This window comes from Lichenostomus cassidix, chromosome 11 (assembly GCF_008360975.1).
Source record: "Lichenostomus cassidix isolate B80296 chromosome 11, HeHo_3.0, whole genome shotgun sequence".
In the NCBI taxonomy this organism is placed as follows: Eukaryota; Metazoa; Chordata; class Aves; order Passeriformes; family Meliphagidae; genus Lichenostomus; species Lichenostomus cassidix.
The window spans coordinates 1,416,978-1,439,701 of record NC_139492.1 but is presented as its reverse complement, the minus strand read 5'-3'; the positions used below and the strand labels follow the sequence as shown (position 1 = coordinate 1,439,701).

Below are 22,724 nucleotides of genomic sequence, written 5' to 3'. Positions count from 1 at the left end.
AGCTTGGGTGGGGTTTGGAGAACATTTATTCCTTATTTTAGAGCCTTTTCCTCTCCCTAAAAGAATTTTTCACAGCACAAAGGCTCTCATCCAACAAGGAGAAGAGCTCAAAAAATCTTTCCATGCCTAAGTTTCCTTGCTGTCTCTCAAAGAATATGATTGTAGTCAGATTTCCTTGGCTGCCAAATTCCTCACCAAAATCCCAATTCCAAGACCTCTCTTGACCTCTGACACTCCCAATAAAATAGGATATTTGCTGTCAGATCTTGGTGAGTGTTCCCAAGAGCTGATTGTACATCAAGATTCCAGGTCTTTCACCCAACTCTATCCCTGCAGAAGCCAGTCCAGTGTCACCTCCCTGCTCCAGCAGGGTCACCCCAGAGCACAGGGTGGTGTCCTGGCAGTTCTGGGATATCTCCCGAGGGAAATTCCACACCCACTCTGGGCACTGAGGAAAGGTGGAACTTCCCATGCTGTGCTGTGCTGTCCTGCCATGGCTGAGGAGGGCAGTGCAGGGCACGAGCAGCTCCAGCACCTCAGCACAGCTCCTCAGCCCCCTGTGCTCCTCCCCTGCCTCATTCCCACCTGCAGAACTCCAGGAAAAGGGCAAATCCAACCCCTCCTGCTCGCCCACCCCACCTGCTGAGCCCTTTTGTAATCAGAGCTCTCCCAGTTCCTCCATCTAATCCAAAAAGTCACTTTTGCTGTTGCAGCTCCATCCCCGCGCCGCAATCTTTTGATAAGAGGCAATCGCTGACCTCAGGCTGGTGCCTTTAATGTCACCTCATTTATCCAGCACGTGGGGACAATCCTGGGGGGCCACCAAGCTCCCCTTGTCCTGGCCCTTATTAACCAGCACCAGATGTAGATGACTCTCTTTAATCATCCAATTACGTTTCTGGTCTCAGACAACATTTTTTGCCGTGAAGCAGAGAAAACTTCTTAAGGAAATTAAATGCCCATGCCACAGCCACTTGGATTTATCTGTGCTCTGCAGCACCGCATTGAAGAAGGAAAAAGGAAAAAAAAAAGAAAAAAAAAGGTTAATATTTGTATAAAACTTTGAAGTATTTTCAGAGAAAAAATAAAAAAATTACCATTTTTCTCCTGTCAACAGGGCTCTTTCATTCTAGTTGTTTTTCCCTTTTATTTATTTCCTTTTTTTTTTTTTTTAAGAAAAGAAAAAGAAAAATCCAGAGAGGGCAACAGCCCAGAGAAAATAAATAATATATAAACGGAGGGAGATCAGATATTGCTGTATCAGTGAGGAACAGCCGGTATTACGCACGTAAGGACGGATTTTTTTCCCCCCTCCCTTCTTTTTAATAAACTCTCAGTATCCACACAACGTCTTTAAGAAAATGAAATCCTTTTGCTGTGGGCCACGGCGCTGGAAGAAATAGTCCCCAGTGCTGTTATCAGTGCTTTCAAGCTTTAACTCTGAATCAAAGGCGACAATTAATAAAGTCGCCCCCGCCAGGAATGGAAAGGAGGAAAGCTAAATATTTGAAACTGGGTGAACAAATGTCAGGGTGTTTTTAAATAAAATCCTTTTACAGTTATCACAGCGAGCAGACCTGATATCCCTGTCTAATTCAATTTCAATTTGCGCCCCATGGGAGATAGGGAAGAAAAGGTTGCAATGCTGTCTTTGGGTTGATATGTTCTTTTCTCCTTCAGGAAGCAGGCACGAGAGAGGAAGGGGAGGAGGGCGAGGGGAGAGAGGAGGAGGATTCAAATACCAACAGAATATGATTTTTTTTTTTCTCCAGCTGGATCCTTCCAGAAGGCAGATGTGATGTGGGGAATGTTGAAACGCTGATTTGTTGTGAATTCACCTGGAAAACGGAGCCGAGGAGGGAAGTGCAGCAAGGCTGTTTGTGTGTGAATAAATATTCCTGATGGGGGACCAGAACTCACTGAGTGTTGATGCCAAGAGCAACACACACTCCTGAGGCATCTTTCTCCTCCAAAAACCTGCAAACCAGCCAACTGCACCAATTATCCCGAGCTCCACAGAGAGCCTGGCAGGTGCTCCCACCCTGTCCCCTTACTTCTTGTGTGTAGATCAAGAGGTGCTCCTTTCTTTCAGCACACAAATGTGTTCTTTAATAAAAAAAAAAGGGGGAAAAAACCCCAATTTTATATATCAATAAAATGATTAACAAACTGCCAGGTAGAATAATGGAATCATGGAATGGTTTGGGTGGGAAGAGACCTTAAAGCTCATCCAGTGCCATCTCCTGCTGTGGGCAGGGACACCTTCCACTGCCCCAGGCTGCTTCAAGCCCCATCCAACCTGGCCTTGGACACTTCTAGGGATCCAGGGGCAGCCACAGCTTCTCTGGGAAATCCATCCCAGGGCCTCCCCACCCTCACAGGGAAGGATTTCTCCCCAATATCCCATCCAACCCTGCCCTCTGGCAGTGGGAAGCCATTCCCCCCTGTCCTGGCACTATCTTACCATATAAAAAGTCCCTTTCCCTCCTTTTTCCAAGAGACTGGAAGGCTGCAGTGAGGTCTCCCTGGAGCATTCCCATCACCAGAATGAGCTTTCCACCCAATAATTGGATTTCACTAGCCAGAGACACAAACCCTTCTTTCCTGGCTCCAGCTGTTCCACCTGAAACCACTCCTGCCTCCTCAAACCCAGGGCTGGAAAGGAACAACCACTGCACTGGGAGCAAACCCAGCACAGGAACGAGTTGACCCTTCAGCTTTGTGCTGAAGTTCAGATCTCCCAAGCCTTTGTTTCCTTCAGCTCTTCAAAAGGAGCAACGAGAGACTTTGAAACGAGTTAAAATGTGACTTCCCCACATTTTACAGCTACTTGGAGTGCACAGGACTTGGGCTGAGCAGTTAAAACTCATCCAGAGGATGGTGAAGCTACAGCAGGATGCAGGGAAAAAGGCAGAAATGAAGTGGTGGACACAAGTCTCTCACCTGTGGTCAGGGCTGCTGAGGGAGCAGTGCTGGAGCCTCGATGGCAAGAACACAAGCAGAAAACACAGGTGAGTTTCTGTCACACAGTTACTGAGCAGGGACATCACACTGGTTTAACTGGGAGCAAAGCAGCACATCCTGGGCAGGGAGAGCAGCATTGGCTTCCTGAGGTGCCCACAGACACCCCTGGCACCAGGAGCACCCCGAGCTGGAGCTGGATAATGAGGATTTCAAGCTCTGCACGGGCTTCAGGGTGATGTGGGTGTGGTGGAGGAGGGATTTTGGGTGCCTTCCAAAATTTGGGAGCTTCAGGCACACTCTACAGCTCAGCTGTCCCAGCCCACCCTGCAAACACAGCTCTGCACAGCAATACCTTTTCCCAAAAACTCCCAAAAACTACCTGGGAGAAGGGTCCCAGCCAGGCAGGAAAGAAGCAGGCACAAGGACTTCTCTCTCCTCCTGTTCTTAATTATCCTCAGAGTTACTACAATGGAAAGAATTTTTAAATTTGGGCATTTTCTAGTCCCCATTTATAATGCATGTTTACTTTTAGCACATTATTTAGTTTGGACCCAGCAAACAAAACACTCAGCTGCAGTTTCATGTTCTCCTTTGCTAGCCCAGGGCTGTTGTACTTGGCTTGCAAAGGCTTTATGGAAATGTTTAAATTTAAACAAAAAGACTGTTTTCATTTCAAATTAGAAAAATAATAAACCATCCTTGGTAGGTTTGGTGAACTCTTGAAAAATAATGAAACCAAAGCACCCTCCTGCCCTCAGCTGCAGATCTGAGCTGCCTTATGGTCCCTCCTAAATGCAAATGATAAATTATCATTAGCCTGCCTCAATTAAAGCACCCCAATGGAATGCAACTCCGAGAAATGTTTTATTTATGAACAGTTTGCAGGCTCAAGCACAGTGCCCAGTTAATGAAGGATCACTTTCTTCAGGGCTGAGAGATGCTCATCAAGGGGAGGGGGAGCTGTGTTATCCCTGTGATCCCAGCCTGCAGCAGGATTGATTGCATCCTTCTGTAATGAGAGCTGGGACAAGGGGGGCTGGCAGTGCCACTGGGGGTTATTTTGAAGTGATCATATCTGCATTTGTGTACAGGCAGAGCACAGAGCAATAATGTGATGTCTAAGCCTCCCTGAGTGGAACTTTCATCAAGCACCAAAGTGAGAGATGTGAGGGTCAAACCACTTGGTACCTCAGGGCATGGGGAGTGTGGATAACAAATTCCTGCTCTGGAATGGGACAGCATTAGCAGTGTGTCCTTACACTCCAGTTTGTTCAAACACATGAGAAACACTGAGGTCCAAAGGAGGAAAGGGTTTTAAAAGAGCAGGAAGACAAGGCCAGAGCCTGGGTGCTCCAGCAAAGCTGAGCCCAGCCCCTCCAAATGCAAATCTGCAATAGAAATGGCATCGTTTTCTGGGGCAGCAGCAGCTCCTCACTTACACAAACCTTGGATTTGGGGAATGTTACAAGTGTGAAGCAAAGCCCACTGAGCCCAGCAAGGACCACTGCACTCTGCAGTGCCCCCAAGGCTGCTGAGAGCTGCCAACAGCAGGTACTCACCCCTCCTGCAGGGATGTGACCAGGCCACCAGGCAATGGCTGGCTCCCTCATGCCACCCTCGAAGGTGGTTTGTTTGCCACACAGGAAAGGCCCATTGCTTCCTCCTGGGGACACAAAAGAAGCTTTTAAGCCCACAAAATCCCAGCTTTTCAAAAGGACACTCTCACCCAGGCTGGTTTGAAATGAATTCTCATTTCTGCATGGATGCTTCTTCAAACAATATGTCCAGGGTTGGGTTTTTTGTCATTATTTCCTTGTTTGTTGTGTTGTGGGTTTTCTTTTTTTTTTCAATATCCATTTGTGATGAAATTTCAGGAGTGTCTTTCCAGCATGGGGAGAAAGTGACAGTTAAACACACCTTGCTATCAACAAGCAAATTAAAAACAAACCCCAAACAAACCAGGAAATACCTCACTGGTGTTTTCCTTCCCTCTAGGGATGTTAACTGCTGTCTGTAGCTAAAGCAAATCTGATGCTTTCAGGCAGACATAGCATTTTTTCATAATTATTTTAAATTTTATAGTACCACAGCAATATTAGACGAAGGTACAAGAGTGAGCAAAATAATCCTGCATTCCCTGAATGTTCACTCTCAGAGATGACCAGAGCTTTGCAGGAATATCTGGAGTTTTAAGCCATCCTTGGAGCTCAGCTGGCCAAGGAACAACCAGGGAGGTCTCATGACTGATTCCAGGTCACACAAAGCCAAAGCCAGTGGTTGAGCTGAAATCAGACCTCAGGTTACTCCCTGCTCCGTGGTTCAATAACCACAAGACAAGTCTGCCTCCAAATAGAAGAGAGCAGGTTCTAAAATCAATTTGCAGTGATTTGTTTCAGAGAAACCATCACTTAAACAGAAGAAAACTTGAGGTAACAAAAATAATTTCTCTTCTTGATATTTTTCATGAGAGCTAAAGAATAAGGGACTCTTGAACTCTCTGTAATTGCTCAGAAAGCTGAAATATGCATTTGGCAGATGGAGAGTAAACACCCTGCTAAGTTGCTGAGCCTGGTTCTAAATAAATCACAGAATATTCCCTCCCTGACAGTGCAAATACACACAGGTAACAGCAACACTGGGGCAGGAAAAAATCCATTTGGCCAAGGACACCTCCTCCAACAGTGACCAGAAGCACTGAACATAAATTACTCTACACATAAATACTCTGTCTTTTGAGGCTTCTCCTAACTCATAACTCAGAGCCCACACACAGGTCTTTTTCTCCTCAGAGAGGGATTTAAGCCTCGATTTCCCAAGGCCAGGTTTGTTCAGCTGAGCCTCACCTTGTTTGGGAGCTGAAATGAGGGCAGCTCCGTTATCAGAGGTGAAAAACACGAAAGTGTTCTCACTGATCCCCAGCTGCTGCAGGTGGTTCAGGATCTTCCCAATGCTGTCATCGATTTCCCGCACAGCATCCCCATACCTGAGGCAAAAGGAGATGCAAAGCACTGAAAGCAGCAAAGAAAGAGTCAGCACAATGGGTTTGGAGGACTACATTTGTAGCTGTGCTGCAGAAATCCTCCTCTTGCATATCAGGTTTTCTGCTGCCACTGCAAACTTGTGTCTCTTACCTGCAGAGAGCAGCTCTCTGAGGGATTGAGGGTCAGAATTTACTCAGGTGTGAGCCACTCTCGGACAGAGAAATTGAGCCACTCTTGGACAGAGAAATTCAACTATAAAATTCCTAAATACAGGCAAACCCACCTTGCCATAGACTGGGAGGTAATAACACCATTTTGCTTATGGTTAGAAACTCTTTGAAGCAACACTCCCAGTGTCTACAGAGCTCTTAGCCTCCTCCAAACTGCATTTTTAGGAGTGCTTTTCTATTTGCTGGTGTGATTTATAGGCTTTTAAAACAGGCACTAATCATACAAAAGCCTTCTAAAAAATCATCTGTGCCACAGCCAGCATTTCATTCCTCACACAACTGGAAAAGGAGCTTAGAGTTCTCCTCCTCCCCCTCGGCTCACATGATCTTCAGTTCAGATTAAAGCCAAATTATGGAAGAACAATCCAAGCAAATAATGCATTTCAGCACACACACACACTTGAGGAGTGATCCATACCCTCGGATCCAACAAACACTGCTTAGGTTGGCTGTTTTTGCAGCATGAGGTATTAATTAAAATCACCCCAAGCAAACCAACATCCCCAAAAGCAGCACTTACAGCCCTCTCTGACTCGTGCCCAAGAAAGGTTTGGAGGCATAAACAGGAGCGTGGGTAGCATCAATTGCCCAGTAGAGGAAGAAGGGCTGCTGGCTGGCCTGCTGCTTGCTAATAAAATCCAGAGCTTCCTGTAAACAACAATAAAAATTAATTTATCCTCTGCCGTCGAAAGCTCTCCAAAAAAAAGAAACATAAAGTCACCTTGGCTTGGAAAACAGTGCTAAAATAGTACCTGCAGGTAGAGCTGAGTCAAGTTGGCTTCACCTGTCTTCAGATCAATTTTGAAATCTTCGTAGTATCTTAAGACAAAAGGAATCAGAGAGGGAAAAAATCAATCCTAACGAATATACATCACTAAAAGGATTTTTTTCTGCTTTCAAGATTTTTTCCCCTGTGTAAGGAGGTGACAAACAAGTCACAGTTCACACTCAGCAAAATCTCTTCAGATATTAAAAATATGTCACTATAATTGTTCTTATGGGAGAAAGTGGTGACACAGCTTGATCCAAATTAATGACTTTTTTGTTTATTTGTTCTGGACAAACCTGAAGGACTGGCCTGTCAGAAAAGGGGCAAAATGCTTCAAAATCTCCTGGGCCTTCACAGAGAGCTGGGTGAAATGTGAGTCAAAAATTCAGAAGTACACAACAATGTTCAGTGAGACAGAGAAATCCTGGAAGCAGAATTTGGGCTGCTTTGGAAACATTATTGTAGAGAGATCTTTAGCCACCAGTAAAGCAGAGAAGGGCCTGGGGAAGTGGTCTGGGCAGCAACAGCAGTGAAAGGAGATGATACCAGAGTGAAAAATGAATGGACAAGAAGGCACAGGCTGCAGAGTGGGAGCATGGAATGGAGTTATGCAAACACACACAGCGTTATTCCAAACAGGAAGAGAAGGAACAAAGAGGTCTTTCAGTAGAGAATGGGAGCAGCTTCCAAGAGGGGAGTGGAATCCTCCCAGGAAGCCTTTGGGGTGCCAGGGATGAGCAAACAGCTCTGGGAAGGCAGCTCCACATCCCTACAACATCCACATGCAACTTCCAGGTCGGTTTGGTGCTTGGATCTTTATTTTATTCCACAGAACCATGGAATGCCAGGATGGTTTGGGTTGGAAGGAACCTCAAAGCCCATCCAGTTGTCCTGTAATGCCAGCAGGGAGAGCCCAGCAAACCCCAGTGGCAGGAAGGAGCTGAGTTACCTGCCAACCATCTCCCAGTCTCTGTACACAGGGATGTTGGGGCGCTCTCTGTTATTGTAGGGCCCGAAATGGCAGTTGGGGGATCCAAACCACTCATCAAAGCCGTGCTTCAGGGGGTGGAACTGGGGCCGGTGCCCCAAGTGCCTGGGGACAAAAGCAACACCTTGAGTTACAATTTACTGCAAAGCAGCAACCACTCAGCTCATCAGAGCAGCATGCAAGAACACAGTCTTTGCCTAAGATAAAAACTCCAAGCATTTCAATCACAGAAATTACTCCAGAGCAGTGTTTTGAGCTCTCTCACACTTGTTGCAAGCACAGCCATGCAGACTCACCCCAGTGCTCATTTATATTCCATTTTATTTACTCTCCAATCACTGTTTTCCATTTTTTCCTTCCATTGGTGTCTTCTCCCATGCTGTCTGATGATCAGCACTGATGGACTACACTGCCCCAAACCACTGCAGAGATGCACATAATGTTTTACTTAAGGATTCTGATCTATGACAAGTCCCTTTTATCCCACTGAGCTGTAAAAACACAAGGCAGAGCTCATGAAATGCACCATTCCATCCTCATCCCCTTTATGGAGTATTCACACTGCCAAAATGGTACAAAGAGACCTGGATGGGAATGAAATGAGGTTTTTATGTGCACATGTGGACATAAAACACGTTTAGCTACTCCTGATGACAGCTCCTCTCTACTGTGCAGCTTGAAAATCCTCCATCCTTAACTTCCAGATGAAGCTCCTCTCTAATCTGCAGTTTTTGTAGTGCAAATGCTACATTTCCTGCATTTACAGCATCTTGAAGACAGAGAATGCTCATCCTCTCTGTATCTTAAGGGGATCTTGGCAGCTTTATGTTTATTTAAACATTCCAGTTTCCACTCATGAGCCTGGCTGTGCCCCCTGTCCACTCTGTGCCATCCCCCTCTGCACTTTCTGAACATCAAGGGCATAAAATGTGTTACCTGGAGTAAAACGATCCTTGGAGTTACTCTGAGCTACTCTAAACTGAATTATTATAGGAATAATCATTATTCCAGCTATGATTACAGCTTGGAGATGTAACAAGTTTGACCTGAAGGATTTCACCCTTTTCCCATTTGTATTCCCATATGGGAACACAAAGTTATTCCTGGCTGTTTCTACAAGAGGGGAGATGAGAAAACATCTTATTCTAAGAAAGCACTTAGAGAACTTACAGAGACATTAAACAATGGCTGAGATGCAGATCAGTCTCTGCCTCTCACAGCACAAAAATCTGAGATTTAATGACACACAACAAATTCCACACTGGTCATGGAAAATACTTGACTTGCAAACTTATAATTAAACCATGGAACTTAGCTACTGTCACAGGACACACTGGGAAGTTTTTAGAAGGGATGATGAAACAATATGAAAATTTTCTGCTGGAAAACATTAAAATCCTCTGTGTGGCCAGGATGAGACTACAATTTAACTCCTGTACCTTGCATTTCTTTACACCTTTCTAGGGAGCAGGTGTCACTCCCAGTTGCTCAGTATCACTCCCAGCCCTGCCCTGGAGAAGTTTTTGGATTCACAATAATGCCCTGCACATTCCTATTTAGGAATTCCAGATCCTGCAGGTCTTCCAGATTTGCCTTTTTCCAAAGAACCAGAACCAATCTGCATTTGCCATGTTCATTCCTTTTCCCTGGGTGTATGAATTTACATTTATTAGCACTGAACTGCAGCTTATTGCACTCAGCCCACTGAGCTGATTCTTCAGGGTTACTCTCCTGCTTGGCTTTGTGCTGATAAATAATTCACTGACTTAGGGTGCTTTGCTTTCTTCCCAATTTCAGCAGGTGAATCCAACCACAATTCAAACTCAGCCTTCTCCAACTTGTCAATGGAACTGATAAAGAAATTCCTGTTACTTTGCACAGGAATTCATAGTTTATTAATAAAAACCCACCATATAGCAAGGGTCAAAGATAAAAACCATGTGGGTGCTCAAGGCAAATTCCACCAGAATATCCTGGTGGTTTTTTATGAAGTAAGTGGTGTGAGGTGTGGATGAAAGCACAGATTTGAGGAGTTTATAAATATATATATAAATACACACAGCTCTTTGTATGAAAAGATATGTAAGTACTTGTAATGGGAACACTCAGGAATTGATCCCACCAGGAGGGAAGATCCATCACAGATTCCAAAGTTGGATATTTAAGCTTCAAAACACTTTTTTTTTTCTGTAATTCTGTTTTTTTCTGCTGCTCCTTCCCAACACACACAGAGAGAAATCTCAAAGAAAGAGATCTCCAAATAAATTTACCATTTGCCAATGATCTTATTGATGTAACCAGCTTTCTTCAGCAGCTCTGGAAGCAGTAATTCAGAATCTGGGATTCCTCCTACTATATCCTGTGGTGTGTATGCTGTGAAAAACAAATAAAAAATCAAAACTTCTGACTCTTAAAAATAGTACAGCAAACAGCTCACGGCTACTTAATATTAAAAGGAGCATTATTGGATCAGAAAAAGCAATTAATTTGGAGTCCCAGCAATGTCATTCCTTGGAAGTCTTCCCATGGGAGAGAGAGGATAAATTGATCCAAAGAGACCACAGGGAGATTTCCACCCACTTGAGGGCAAACAAAAAAGAGAGCTGCCAGTCCAGAGTGAAGGTGAGACCCTTGAAAAGGGATGTCAGAAAAAATCAGGTGTTGTCTTTATGTTGTAAATTTACCTTTTCTTTTCTAAAACGAAGGCAGTTTTTTCCTAAATCAAATAACCAATAAATGTGCCCAGACTGCAAGAGCTGAAAGAAATGAAGAGTCTCTCTCAGCCCCTGAGAATCTCAGGTGTGACTCTGCTCAGCACAGACACTGGGAATCAATCCCTGCCTGCTGATTCCTGCCCAGCCATGTCCCAGCACGTGGCATTTGTCACCCTGGGATCCAAATTAACCCAGTGATCTTCCCTGGAAGCACCACATGCACAAGGGCTGTGAAAATGCTCTGGAACTGGACAGAAATCTGGGTATTAACACTCCCAAAATATGAGTTTCCTTCACCAGACCCCAATCCCACAGCCCAGAGGAAACATTTCTCAGCCAGCAGGAACAAATGGATCAACCAGCCTGGTTTATCCTCTTCATTTGAGGAGGTTTTCTGCTTGATGAGGAGGAAGCAATAAATTTCATGATTACCAGCACTTAGCAGGGTCATCTTTTGGTGCCACTCTGGAAGATCCATGGGGAAGATCCCCTTTGTCCAAAAAACTTCCTACAAGGCACAGAGGGAAATCAAGAGAGGAAAGGAGGTGAGGAATGAGGCTCCTACCGTTCCTGGCGTGTTCATTAGTGGTGTAAAAGCCATTCCTGACTGGGAGTCGGCCTGTCAGCAGTGCTGCCCTCGCTGCAAACAACACAAACATTCATTTTTATGCTTAATATTAAGATTATTGTAGGAAGTGTGGCAGAGTCCTCTTGTCACAGACAGTCACTAAATCACTCACACTAGAACTGGCAGAATTTCCCTGTCCAGTGAGCCATGCAGACAGCCAGGATCTGATGCATCATTTGAGTTACTCCAGGTCAAATCTGAGTGAAATTTGGCCCCTTTATTAAATTACCCACACTGAAGAGTCATTACTTTGAATAGTCAATGGAGCAACCCTTATCTCTCAGTTATATATATATTTATTACATATTTAAGAGGAAATCCTAGCACAAACTGATTAGATGCTCAAGGCTAAGCTTTCAAGCCTGACTGAACAAAAATCATGAAATACAAAGAAAGAGCTGTCCAGTTTTGACTATAAAAGTCAAGTGCTGACTGCAGGGAACATTTAAACAGATGTTTAACTTTAAGCAGTCCCACCACTGGACTTAGCAGGATTTCAGCATATTTGAAATACCTTTTCTGAGCAAGGACATCATCAACACACTGGAAGTGCTATCCTAAAGGAGAGCCCAAATAAAAAGAACCTGCTCGTTGTTTTTGTTCCAGTTCTTGGCAGCTAATCAGGGTTGAGAAAAAAAAAGAAAGGAAAAACAGAAACCACCTCACAGAAAAAAACAATAAGGAGGAAAATATCTGCCTGTCCCAGACCCAAACGTTCCTTTTATCTCTTGTCCCTACATTCCTTTTATCTCTTGTCGCTGTCCTGAGTCTTGCAAAACACCAGGGTCAAAAGCAGGACACAACCTGCTGCTTTTCCTTGCATGAAAGTCTCACCAGAGCCAACAGAACCAGACCAAAGATGTTCAGCAACAGTTTAGATCCCGCTTTGTTTAACCCAAAATGAGAAAGATGAAAAGAATGCAATGGCCATTTTGAAATGAACTGAAATGGTATAAAAATCCTTTAGCTGGCCTGATCAGTGAACCAGTGCTTTGTATGAACTGAAAACTGTCGGTTTTCCAACCCAAACACAAATAAAAAGGGAACAAAATGCAAGATCAAAGCAGCAAATCCAATGCCTGGCCCGAGGGCAATCATTGGTTTGGTTGTTAGCTCATGTCAGAGGCTGGCAAACACCCCAAACTTCTCCAAAGGAGATGTTTCTCATGCCTGCATGGCTTCAAACTCCAGCTTACTTACAGGGAGAGCAGAGGGGGTTGGCAGTGTAAAAATCCAGGAAAAGCATCCCTTCTGCAGCCATCTGGTCTAGGTTAGGAGTTTCCTTCGAAGGCTCTCCGAAAGCTCCCAGATCCCCCCAGCCCATCTGTCAAAAGAACACCAGAAGATGTAAAAGTCCTTTCCCACAACCCCATTTTTGGGCCCACATAACACTTTGATTGTATCCCTTAATTTTTACATTTTTGCAGTGCTCATCTCTCTACTCAGCACTTCACAAATGTGGCAAAAATTATCTCTCCCAGCCTGTGGAGCAGGGAACTCTAACACTTTTCCCTGGTGGGTGGAAAATTGAGGCACACAGTGGATTAAATGATTTATTAACAGGTATTAAAGCACTTGTCAGAAGCCCAGTGCCTTCACTCTTACTCAGCAGCCTGAGGCACACCCAGAGCAAGGAGGAAGAGGAAGTTACACGTGGTTTACTCGGGGTTGTGCAGCTGCCACATCTGAACCTTCAGTCCCTGCCCACATGTCTTTCTGCTGGATCCCAGCAATCCACCTCAGCCTCTGGATCTATCCCTCTGCAGAACTGACAACACGAGGAAAAGGTCTGAACTCAAAAGCAGCACTGCAGGAAAAGCAAGGAAGTGTTTTAAAAGCCAGAGCAATCTGCCAGAGGCATCACATGTCTCTGTGCTTATCTGCAGGATGGTGGTTTCACCCTGTCCTTCCTCCTAATTCCAAGGGGTCACACGCCACAAGGACCATAAAAATCCCATCACAGTGTCTGTGTTTCTTGCTGAAAACCATTCCTGAGCAAAGCACAACTTCAGGCAGAAAGTCCTAGAAGGGAACAGCTTAATGAGCCATGAGGCACCACAGGTGCTGGGGATTCTATTGTGCTTTAGAAAAGGCTGTGGATTCCTTTGATCCAGGTGTGTGTCAGGTGAGCAATGGATACACAGGGTGGGATGTATCCAGATCCTTAGGAAACCACCTGCTGCATGAGTTTGGGAAAGAAAATTACTGCAGAGCTGGTTTCTGAGGTGAGGAGCAATTAAAGGGCTCCCCCTGATACTGAGATGTGAAATCAAATGGATTCAATGGATTCTCCCCCCTGAGTTCTTGATTTTTCTTTATCATCAAGGAAGAAAGACAAAAAGAATCTCATGTTGCTCTAATTCCACAGAATCCTGGAGGATCAAGGGAAAAAACCCAGGGAGATGTATTTTTAATGACCATATTAAATAAATCAATAGTTCACAGAAGCTCCAGACAGGAGCTGTGCCTCGTGCTGTACCAACACTTCTGGAAGGGGAGATTCACTGCTCCAAAGAGCTTCCTCTGGAAAATTACAATACCAGCTTGGAGGGGGGAATGTTCCTGAATGGAAAACTGAGATCACAGGATCACTGAGGTTGGAAAAGAGCTCCCTGTGCTCTATCCCAGCCAGGGAGATGGCAGTGACCTGAACGTGCTGGAAATGAATATATTTCCTTATCCATGTGGCCAAGGGTGCAAAACTGAAAAGACTGTGAGCTAGAAACAATCTGTCATTATTTCTACTCTGTAATAATTTATCGCCTTTTGTTTTGCCCAGTCCAGAGAGCCAAAATGAGTAATCAAAGAATTACTTCTCGCTTAGATTTTCAGGTCATCAACCCCCTCCTTGTCATCAACAATCATTGGTGCTGGAAGGGAGCTCTGGAGATCACCCAGCCCAGGGCAGGGCACGGCAGCAGGTGACACAGGGACATGTCCAGGTGGCTTTGGGATGTCTCCAGAGAGGGAGATTCGCTGCTCTCCCTGGGCAGCTGCTCAGCGCTCTGCACCTCCATGGGAAGAGCTTCTTCCTCATGTTAAAGCAGAACTTCTTGTGGTTTAGTTTCTGCCCGCTGCTCCTCGTCCTGTCACTGCACCACTGAGCAGAGCCTGGCACTGTCCTCTGACACTCCTTGGAGACATTTATACGGATTGGTGACATCCCCTCAGCATTCCCTGCCCCACACTGCCCATGCCCAGCTCCCCTCAGGGACACGCTCCACACCCCTTCCCCCATGTCACCCCGCCGCGGGGTCACTCCCCGGGGGCGACACCACCCCGCCACCCGCCGGCACCCCGCTGGGACCCGCCGGGCCCCCCGACTCACGTCGTCCATGAGGAGCAGCAGGATGTTGGGCGCGGCGGCGGCCCGGCCCAGCAGGCAGCACAGCCACAGCCGCCTCAGCGCCGCGCTCGCCATGGCAACCGCGCCGGGAGCCGCGTGACCCCCGCGCGCCGCACGTGACCGCCGCGCGCCCCCCACGTGACCCGCGGCAGGGGCGGGGCTAAGATGGCGGTGTGCATCGCCGTGATCGCCAAGGAGGTGAGCGAGAGCGGAGCGGAGACACGGCCGGGAGCGGGGGAACGGACCGCGGGGCTGGGGCTGGGGCTCAGGGGGTACCCTGGGGCCTGGTGGAGCGGTGAGGGCTGGATGGGAACAGGGGCTGGCCTGGGGTTGTGTGGGGTTGAGGGGAACATGGGATCAGGTGGGGCAGTGAGGCTAGGGAAGCGTGAGGGAAGAGGGACTGGGGCTCTGGTTTTGGCTGTGCGAGCAGGTGAGGTTGTGGGGTGTGGGAGAGGGGAGCGGGCAGATCTCAGGTTGTGGGGTTTGACAGGGGTGAGGGAAGCAGAACAGAGCAGATATAGGGACAGTGGGCAGAACGGGAGCACAGCCAGCACAGGGACAGCGTGAGTCCCTGTCCTGTCCTGTCCTGCTGCCGGGAGAGGAGAAGGTTTTCCTTGGGAAGAGACAGACCCAGAAGAGCAGAGAGACCTGAGCCTTGTGCAGTGCCTGTGCAAAAGATTCTCCTGTCACAGGAACAGCAGTGCTCCACAGGTGCTGCAGGGTGGGAAGGAGGCTGTGCTGGGAGCATAAATGGTTAAATAGCTCTGAAAACAGCATGACCCAGTCTGTGATTTGTTCTCCTCCCAGAACTACCCCCTGTACATCCGGAGTGTCCCCACGGAGAACGAGCTGAAGTTCCACTACACTGTGCACACCTCCCTGGATGTGGTGGATGAGAAGATCTCAGCCATGGGCAAAGCCCTGGTGGACCAGAGGGAGCTCTACCTGGGGCTGCTCTACCCCACTGAAGACTACAAAGTGTATCTTTGTCATGCATTTCCCAGGCCATTGTGGGTTTAGTTTATAACCACAGAATATCCTGAGCTGGAAGGACCCACAGGGATCATCCAGTCCAACTCCTGTCCCTGCACAGACACCCCAAAATCTCACTTTGTGCATCCCTGAGTGTGTTGTCCTAACACTCCTGGAGCTCTGGCAGCCTCAGGCTGTGCCCATTCCCTGGGGAGCCTGGGCAGTGCCCAGCACCCTCTGGGGGCAGAACCTTTCCCTGATATCCAACCCAAACCTGCCCTGACAGCACCAGCCATTCCCTCCTGTCCTGTCCCTAGTCACCAATGAACAGCTCCATATCTGCCCCTCACATTTCCTCTCAGTTTGTCCCTTTGGGCACATTCCCACCTGGTGTGTGACAAGCCCCTCCTTAACCCCTGCCCAGGTATGGCTACGTAACCAACTCCAAGGTGAAGTTTGTCATGGTGGTGGATTCCTCCAACACAGCCCTGAGGGACAACGAGATCCGCAGTGTGAGTGCAGCACAGCAGAGCCACCTGGCTGGGTTTGCTCCTTCCAGCCACTCAGGAAGTGCTAAAAAACAAAAACAATTAATGAATTCACCCCCATTCCCTTTGCAGATGTTCCGAAAGCTGCACAATTCCTACACAGACATCATGTGTAACCCTTTCTACAACCCTGGGGACAGGATCCATTCCAGGTGAGTGTGTTGTCCACGTGGATCTCTAGCTCTTTGCCACCTTTCTGGGACTTTTAGGGTATCCCTGCTGCAAAAGGACCAACAGAACCTTTGCTCTGAGTGCCTTAATGAGAACAGTGAGGTTGGTTTTGGGCCATTACTACCTCACAAAAAACTTATAATGTCATAAAAATCTACACTGAACTCTTAACTTCCACCTCAGAAATGGTGTTACAAACATTAAGAAAATGTATTTTTTGAGGAGAAAAAATTACCTGAAAATAGAGGTAAGCAATAGTTGGACTTGATGGTCTTAGAGGTCTTTTGCAAAAACTTAATTTTGAGTATTAAAACCTATTAAGTAGAACAGGTTAAAGATAAAGATAACCCTTGTCCAGGGTAAGGTCCTTGTCCTTACTTCAGCTTAATTAAAAGTCATTAATCACTCAACAGCCTGTGCTACAAAGAGTAAAACCCCATGTGTCCAGCTTAAGGAAAAAGCCAGGCAGAGGCAGGGTGAGAAAGTGGTTGTGTTACAAAAGCTGTGCAGAACAAGCTGCTGCCTTTAATAATCTGTGTTTATTTGCCTCTCCAGGGCTTTTGATACTATGGTGAACTCCATGATGATGCAGGTGTGCTGAATCCCTTCCCATCCCCCTGGGAAAACATCCCCTGTGTGCAGGAGTGTGCCTGCAGTGCTGTAAATATTCCATTATGTGTAATAATTTAAATAGTCTGTGTAAAATAAACCTGATACACCTGCAAGGTTTGCCTGGATTTGTACTCGAGCAAACCTGAGCACAGCACAGCAATCACTGGTCACAGAATGAGATGGTTTGGGTGGGAAGGGACATTAAACCCATCCAGTCCCATCCCACCATGGGCAGGGACATCTACTGTCCCAGGCTGCTCCAAGATCCCTTCCTGAGGTGATTTCTGGGTGACTCAGTTTGCTGTTAGCACTTTGCACCTCATCCAGACACTCCACAGTGATTCCCAGCACAGGTAGTACATCTGGAATAAATCCACCCAATCCACCCATGGATTAAACCATCAGGATTGCACAGCTGCCTGCCTCATCCCAAATTAATCTCCATTAGCATCTCCTCCCCTGCAGCTCCCTGCTGTTCTAATTCAAGACTCCCAAATCAGTAGCAGATATATGGAATAAAGCACAAACTGCACTGGAAAATCACCCCAGCTCCATCCCTCCAGGTTCAGCAGAGGCCATGCAAGCAGGAGCTTCTCACACACCTCTCCTCCAAGCACCTCCTCAGTTAAAAACCACACAAAGCAGCTAAAAATACCAGAGCTGCCCAGCTCCAGAGGATCCCAGGAGCCTGGAGAAAGCCAGAACTGCACACCAGGTTCACACAGCAGGATCATTTATTTTAAAAATAAGTAACAGTTACAAATACTTTCTCAAACAGAACTTAAGTACATTTCACCAACAACCAGCTGGAAAATCGTGGGAGATTCAAGCCTCTCTCACCATCTCCACAAGGCACAGCTGTGCACTGCTATCCCCAAACATTTTAATATAAAAATCTTGGCTGTTTTCACTCAGAGAGACACAGCAGCTCAGTGTTGCCTCTTCCACAAGAGTCCAAACACCCCAAAGTAGTTTTTTATTAAAAAAATAAGTCTCAAAAATTAATAATCCTATCAAACAGAAGCCCTAGAAAAAGCTGGTTTATAGTCTAAGCCTAAGGGTAGCTCAAATCAAGGTCAGTCCCAGCAGCACCGAGCACAATATCAACACAACATGAAGAGTTAAGGCCCCAAGCTTAAAAAAAAAAACCTAGAGATCTTAAAGGGAAAAAAAAAAAATCAGTAGGATTTTTAGCCTGGCAATGCCCCTGAGCTGTGAAAAGCTGCTTTAGGAGTCAGTTGCATCTGTTGCATCTGGGTTAGAGGAATACTAACCAAGGATCCTGAAAGATTAGTGGCAGAATTACATAATAAAACCCATTTCCATGCAGAACTTCCCCCAGGAATGCCTTCTGCTGAGGTTCCCAGCCTGCTTCTCCAAACACAAAGCTTTTCCTTTAAAAACACTTGAGCTTCAGAGCTCACGAACACAAAATCAGCAGGAAAGGGAAGAGGCAGGAACATTCTACCCTGGTCCCCAGCTCCCGTGGTGCCCTTTGGTCCTGAGCCTCCAGCTGGGCTCACACCATCCCCAAATGTGACTCCAGAGTAGGAATGGTGACAGGAATAAAGAGGAAGACCAGGCCAAATTTGCACCAGTGAAGGTGATTTTGTAATGCTGCGACTGCAGGAAATAAAGTCAAGTGAGGAGTTGGCAGCACCCTTTGATCCCTGGAGCTTTGGAGTAAAAGCAGGAGGGAGGGAAGAGGGAGTTGCTGACATCCAAAATAAAAAAAGGGGAAAGTTTTTGACACCCAGGTCTTGTTTGACTACCACAGAGATCCAGAGACTTCCAGAGAAACGAGGGATGCTTTTTCCCTGTCCTGGATGTACAAACACAGCGAGCTAAAACCAGACCCAAACCACACCAGCCTCCATCTTCTTCCCAAGAGGAAGGTCACATCCACAGGGCTGATGAAAAGCTCCCCAGCAATCAGGTCTGGAGCTGCAACCCAAATCTTTCTCCACTGATTTGGGACAGAAAACAGTCTTTAGGATCTTAGGAGAAGACAAAGCAGCATCCAGTTGCTGTAGGAAGAGCTGGCAGAGCTGAGGGAGGTTCATAGCCAAGCATGGAGGGCATCCAGCCAGCCAGGAGCCAAACCAAACCCTCCATACTGCCCTTTTCCACGGGATAAGAAGGAGACTTGATGGTCTGGGAGAGCTCTTCCTTCCCAGGACTGTTCTCTGGAATGAGCCTGTTCTCTGGCAAACACGATCTCCTGGGCAGAGCTGAGGTGGGATGAGCTCTCCTGGGATGCTGGCAGGATGCAGCAGATCCCATCTTCCCTCCCGCAGCCCAGCACGGGGCTCACCAGTAATCCTCACGGCCAGGCAGATGGCATTTTTAAAATTAATCTGGTTTTTGGCTTGGGTAGGCATATTTTTAAATCTCTCCAATCCCATCTCCTCGTTTCAGCCCCTTCGGCATCACCAGGCAGTCCAGCCTTTCCTAGTACGGAAAATACCAAGGCAGCAGCCTTGCCCGACCCCTAAACAGGAACAAAACCAACATCCTGAAGCACAGGGGCATTGCTCAATCCCTCACCCTTCCAAGGGCTGGGATTCCCCCTTCTGCACAGCTACCCAGGGCTGCACCCCCAAAACCAGGGCAATCCTAAATCCAGGCACAGCTCTGGGGCTGCTCAGGCTGGGAACGCAACACCCACCCACCACTCCCCAAATTCCTGCAGGGACAGGGCGACAACACCAAATTTCCAGGTGTTCCTTCCTGCCAGAGCCCTCCTTCATCCTCCCATCCACACCAGGGTGCGAGGGGCAAAGCTGAGACACTGAGCAGAGCTGGAGCAAGGAGCAGGGAACCCCATTCCTGGGCCATCCTGCTCCACACATCAGCAACCCTCTGACCCAGCGACTCACCTGTAGGTCCTCCCTCTCAGCCTGGGGTGCTGCCCCCCATAGTAGCCTCCCCAGCGGCCCAGCCCTCCCCGCGAGTGGAAGCAGCCCCGGTAGCCCCCGCGGTCAGTGCTGCTGATGCCAGGCATGTTGGTCCTCTTGGGCAGCACCTGGAAGGTGGGGAGAGGCTGATGGAGCTGGGATTTGGCACAGCCCCGAGCACCCGGGGGTGGCTGCAGCACCCTGGGGTCAGGAGGGGGTGGCTGCAGCAACCCCCAGCTCTCACCTTGATCACACGGCCCCTGAACACACTCTCATCCAGCTCCACTGCAGCCTTCACAGAGCTCTGCTCCTCAAACTCGATGTAGGCGTATCTGTGGAGGAACAGGGTGAGCAGAGCCAGCCTGCAGCTCTGGGAGAGCTCTGGAGACCCCAAGCCCTCCCTGCACACAGCACTGACCCTTTGGGGTGGCCTGAGAACTTGTCACAGAGGATGGTGACGCGGTTGATCTGCCCACAGCTGTTGAAGTGAGACTCCAGCTCTTCTGCTGTGCCCCCGTAATCCACCTGCAACGACAGTCCCAACCCTCAGCTCGTGGGTTTGGGATCCACAGGGCCCAGCTGGCCCCATTCACACCTCCCCACCACAGCTTCAGCCTCTCCTGAGGGTCATCAGACCCTCCCAGCTGGGTGCTCCAGCCTGGAAACACAAATCTGAGAGACAATCAGCCCTGTTTTGAGGGAACAAGCCACACCACATGACCCACAGCTCCCAGGGGATATTTTTGGGGAGCTGAGACTTGTAACAGATGATCTGCAAGTGGTGGATGCTGAGCCACATTCCCAGGCTGGGCTGGGCACAGAGAGAAGGAGAAACACTTGGGATGGAACAGGCAGCCTTTGGTGGAGGGCAGATGGCAGGGATTTGGGATTTACACCCAGCTGGGCACAGAGCACTGGGAAGGGCTCTGCTTTGGAGCTCCTACTTACATTGCCCACGTAGATGGAACGTTGGTCAGCCTCCATCTTCTCCTTGGTTGTCAGTGGGAAGAGAACTGTGGAGAGGAGGGATTTGTCATGGACAGAGGGACAGCTGTCTGTCCCCAGCGCAGCCAGCACTGAGCTAACACCCTGCAAAGCTCCTCACATCCCTGGTCACATCCAGGTGTATCCAAATCCCCACACTGCTGCCTCCTACTCCACCCCCTTGCCCCTTTTGTCTTTACAGTGACTCCTCTATTGGGATGGTTGGTGAATTACTTAATTAAATTCAATGCAATTAAATTAATTTACTACATCTGGGCCCACACATGTAGGCAGTAAGAGCTGATAGAATCTGCATTAGTACCACAGCAGGCCTGGGATCCCCCTCAGCCACCTCACCTGCCCAGCCCCATGTGCCCAGAGAGGCAGAGCCAAATACTCTGGATACAACTGTCACCCTGTGCCCCAGAGGTGTCCCCTGGGGGACAACACATACCTGCCTCTGCATTCATGAACAGGTGGCTCTCAGCTTCCAGCTGCAGCTCCTTCAACCTCTCATCCTCTTCCTCTATCTCCCGCAGTTTGGCTTTGATGGCCTCCAGCTCCTGAATGCCAAACCACGAGTTGCACAAGCAGCACACGGAGCAGGAACACCCCAGGGGTGAAAAGTTCCCCATTTCCTTTGGGCACCAGGGAAAACTGGCTCCCCACCAGGCAGGGACTCACCGGGTCCTGCACTTCTGGCTCCTGCACATCCAGCTCCTCCGTGCTGTTCCTCTCCTGGTGGCTTGGATCTGAGCTCTCATCTGCTGCCTTACACACAGCTGCCACCTCTGTCACATCCCAGGACGCTGCCTCCGCTTGCAGGGATGGTGGGTCCTGCCACCAGATCTCTGAAGTGTCCAGGAAGAGAGGACTGGGCAGGACAAGGGGCAAAAAGGCATTTAACCAACAGCCATTTAACATGGAAGCTAAAGCACAACCTCAGCCACGCAAAGGCTTTCTGGGTGTTTCCAGCAGAAGGATGAAGAAGTGACATTAATGCAGCTTGTGCTCTGTGCAGCAAAACCCCAGAACTGCAGGAGTACAACCAAAATGTGTCCAGCTCATGGAGGCTGCAAAGGGGACATGGCAGCAGCTTCCCTAAGGTAGAAAAAGGCCCCCAGGTGCACATGGCCAGCTGGTAGAGAAGGGAAAGACGAAGGAGGACATGGCCACCAGGCACGGCTACCAGACTGCAGAGAAGGAGCAGCCAGGAGCTCTGCCTCCCGCAGCGATGGCAGCGCCGCACCCTCCCAGCCTCGAGGGGCTCACAGAGGGACACACCCTCCCGCCCAGGAGAACGCGCTCTCCCACCCGCGAGCGGGAAGCTGAGCCCGCTGTAGCCCGGGGAGGCGCGGCGGCTGTGGCCGAGCTGTGCCCCGTCCTGGAGCCCCCGCGGCCCCGGAGCCCCCGAGGCCCCGCACCCACCTGGCCCTGCTCCCGAACATGCTGCGCGCCGCCGGCGGGAGCAGCGACCACGTGCAGCTCTCCCGCCACCACGAGCTGCCCGCGCGCGCCGCGCCGCTTTCGCACATCAGCGGCCAATCAGGGCGGGGCGCGAGCCAGGCCACGCCCCTCCCGGCAGGTGGGGGAGCGGGGGAGGTGGGATCCTGGGATCGCGGGTTCGAGACCCGGCAGCGACGTTCACCTGCGGCTGGCACACCTGAGCAGGGTCCCCTCCCACCCTCCCGGTGCACCGACCCAGCCGGTGGTGCCAGTAGTGCCAGTGGTGCCAGCAGTGCAGGTGGTGCCGGGGGCTGCAGCCAGCTGGCAGGGCAGGGCACCTGAAGGGTGATTGAGCAGCAGGTGGAACACATTTCCTTGAGTGCCCTGCGGACACAGCTGAGTTCCCCCCGCTATGGATCACTCCTCCTTGGCGGGGATCGACCCCAGGGCTGTAAGGAACCCCTCAAGCCATTG

General features: G+C 48.6%; 3 protein-coding genes across 12 annotated transcripts in view; 1 reads left to right on the top strand and 2 right to left on the bottom strand.

Annotated features, from left to right (window-relative positions):
- Window positions 1-14,716, bottom strand: part of GALNS (galactosamine (N-acetyl)-6-sulfatase) — a 41,151-nt gene extending 26,435 nt beyond the window's left edge. For 8 of the 10 annotated variants that reach the window (XR_014854457.1, XR_014854458.1, XR_014854461.1 and 5 more), the window contains exons 1-9: window positions 14,603-14,716; window positions 12,475-12,598; window positions 11,212-11,286; window positions 10,203-10,305; window positions 7,894-8,037; window positions 6,928-6,994; window positions 6,696-6,823; window positions 5,808-5,947; window positions 4,524-4,627 (exon numbers count right to left, since the gene is read on the bottom strand). Coding sequence is in view for 4 of the 10 variants with exons in the window: in XM_085071356.1 (XP_084927482.1) it covers window positions 4,524-4,627; window positions 5,808-5,947; window positions 6,696-6,823; window positions 6,928-6,994; window positions 7,894-8,037; window positions 10,203-10,305; window positions 11,212-11,286; window positions 12,475-12,598; window positions 14,603-14,695 (978 nt within the window). In the remaining 6 variants the exon portion in view is untranslated. Of the gene's footprint in view, window positions 1-4,523; window positions 4,628-5,807; window positions 5,948-6,695; window positions 6,824-6,927; window positions 6,995-7,893; window positions 8,038-10,202; window positions 10,306-11,078; window positions 11,155-11,211; window positions 11,287-12,474; window positions 12,599-14,602 lie in introns of those variants that run through there. The other 2 variants (XM_085071357.1, XM_085071360.1) reach the window with 2 other exon arrangements.
- A 14-nt stretch (window positions 14,717-14,730) lies between these two features.
- TRAPPC2L (trafficking protein particle complex subunit 2L) lies at window positions 14,731-17,036 on the top strand. Its single transcript, XM_085071375.1, has 5 exons — window positions 14,731-14,818; window positions 15,428-15,600; window positions 16,017-16,104; window positions 16,213-16,292; window positions 16,867-17,036. Exons 1-5 carry the CDS (start codon window positions 14,786-14,788, stop codon window positions 16,910-16,912), a joined length of 420 nt encoding a protein of 139 aa, XP_084927501.1. The 5' UTR covers window positions 14,731-14,785; the 3' UTR covers window positions 16,913-17,036.
- Window positions 17,037-17,905: 869 nt separating this feature from the next.
- Window positions 17,906-22,392, bottom strand: PABPN1L (PABPN1 like, cytoplasmic). Its single transcript, XM_085071367.1, has 8 exons — window positions 22,233-22,392; window positions 21,489-21,678; window positions 21,259-21,367; window positions 20,769-20,833; window positions 20,239-20,345; window positions 20,065-20,152; window positions 19,803-19,948; window positions 17,906-19,414 (listed from the first exon to the last, which is right to left on the bottom strand). The coding sequence occupies exons 1-8, from the start codon at window positions 22,337-22,339 to the stop codon at window positions 19,375-19,377; spliced, it is 852 nt and encodes a 283-aa protein (XP_084927493.1). The 5' UTR covers window positions 22,340-22,392; the 3' UTR covers window positions 17,906-19,374.
- Between the last annotated feature and the right edge of the window lie 332 nt (window positions 22,393-22,724).

Bases quoted from the DNA above. Each gene is read 5' to 3' on its own strand.
- TRAPPC2L (XM_085071375.1), top strand. From the start codon at position 14,786: ATGGCGGTGTGCATCGCCGTGATCGCCAAGGAG. The intron at 16,105-16,212 runs GTGAGTGCAGCA...TTCCCTTTGCAG, and splicing joins GGGACAACGAGATCCGCAGT to ATGTTCCGAAAGCTGCACAA. The intron at 16,293-16,866 runs GTGAGTGTGTTG...TTGCCTCTCCAG, and splicing joins GGGGACAGGATCCATTCCAG to GGCTTTTGATACTATGGTGA.
- PABPN1L (XM_085071367.1), bottom strand. From the start codon at position 22,339: ATGTGCGAAAGCGGCGCGGCGCGCGCGGGCAGCTCGTGGTGGCGGGAG. The intron at 21,368-21,488 runs GTGAGTCCCTGC...TTTGGCATTCAG, and splicing joins AGCCAGAAGTGCAGGACCCG to GAGCTGGAGGCCATCAAAGC. The intron at 20,153-20,238 runs GTCAGTGCTGTG...GTTCCTCCACAG, and splicing joins TTCTCAGGCCACCCCAAAGG to ATACGCCTACATCGAGTTTG.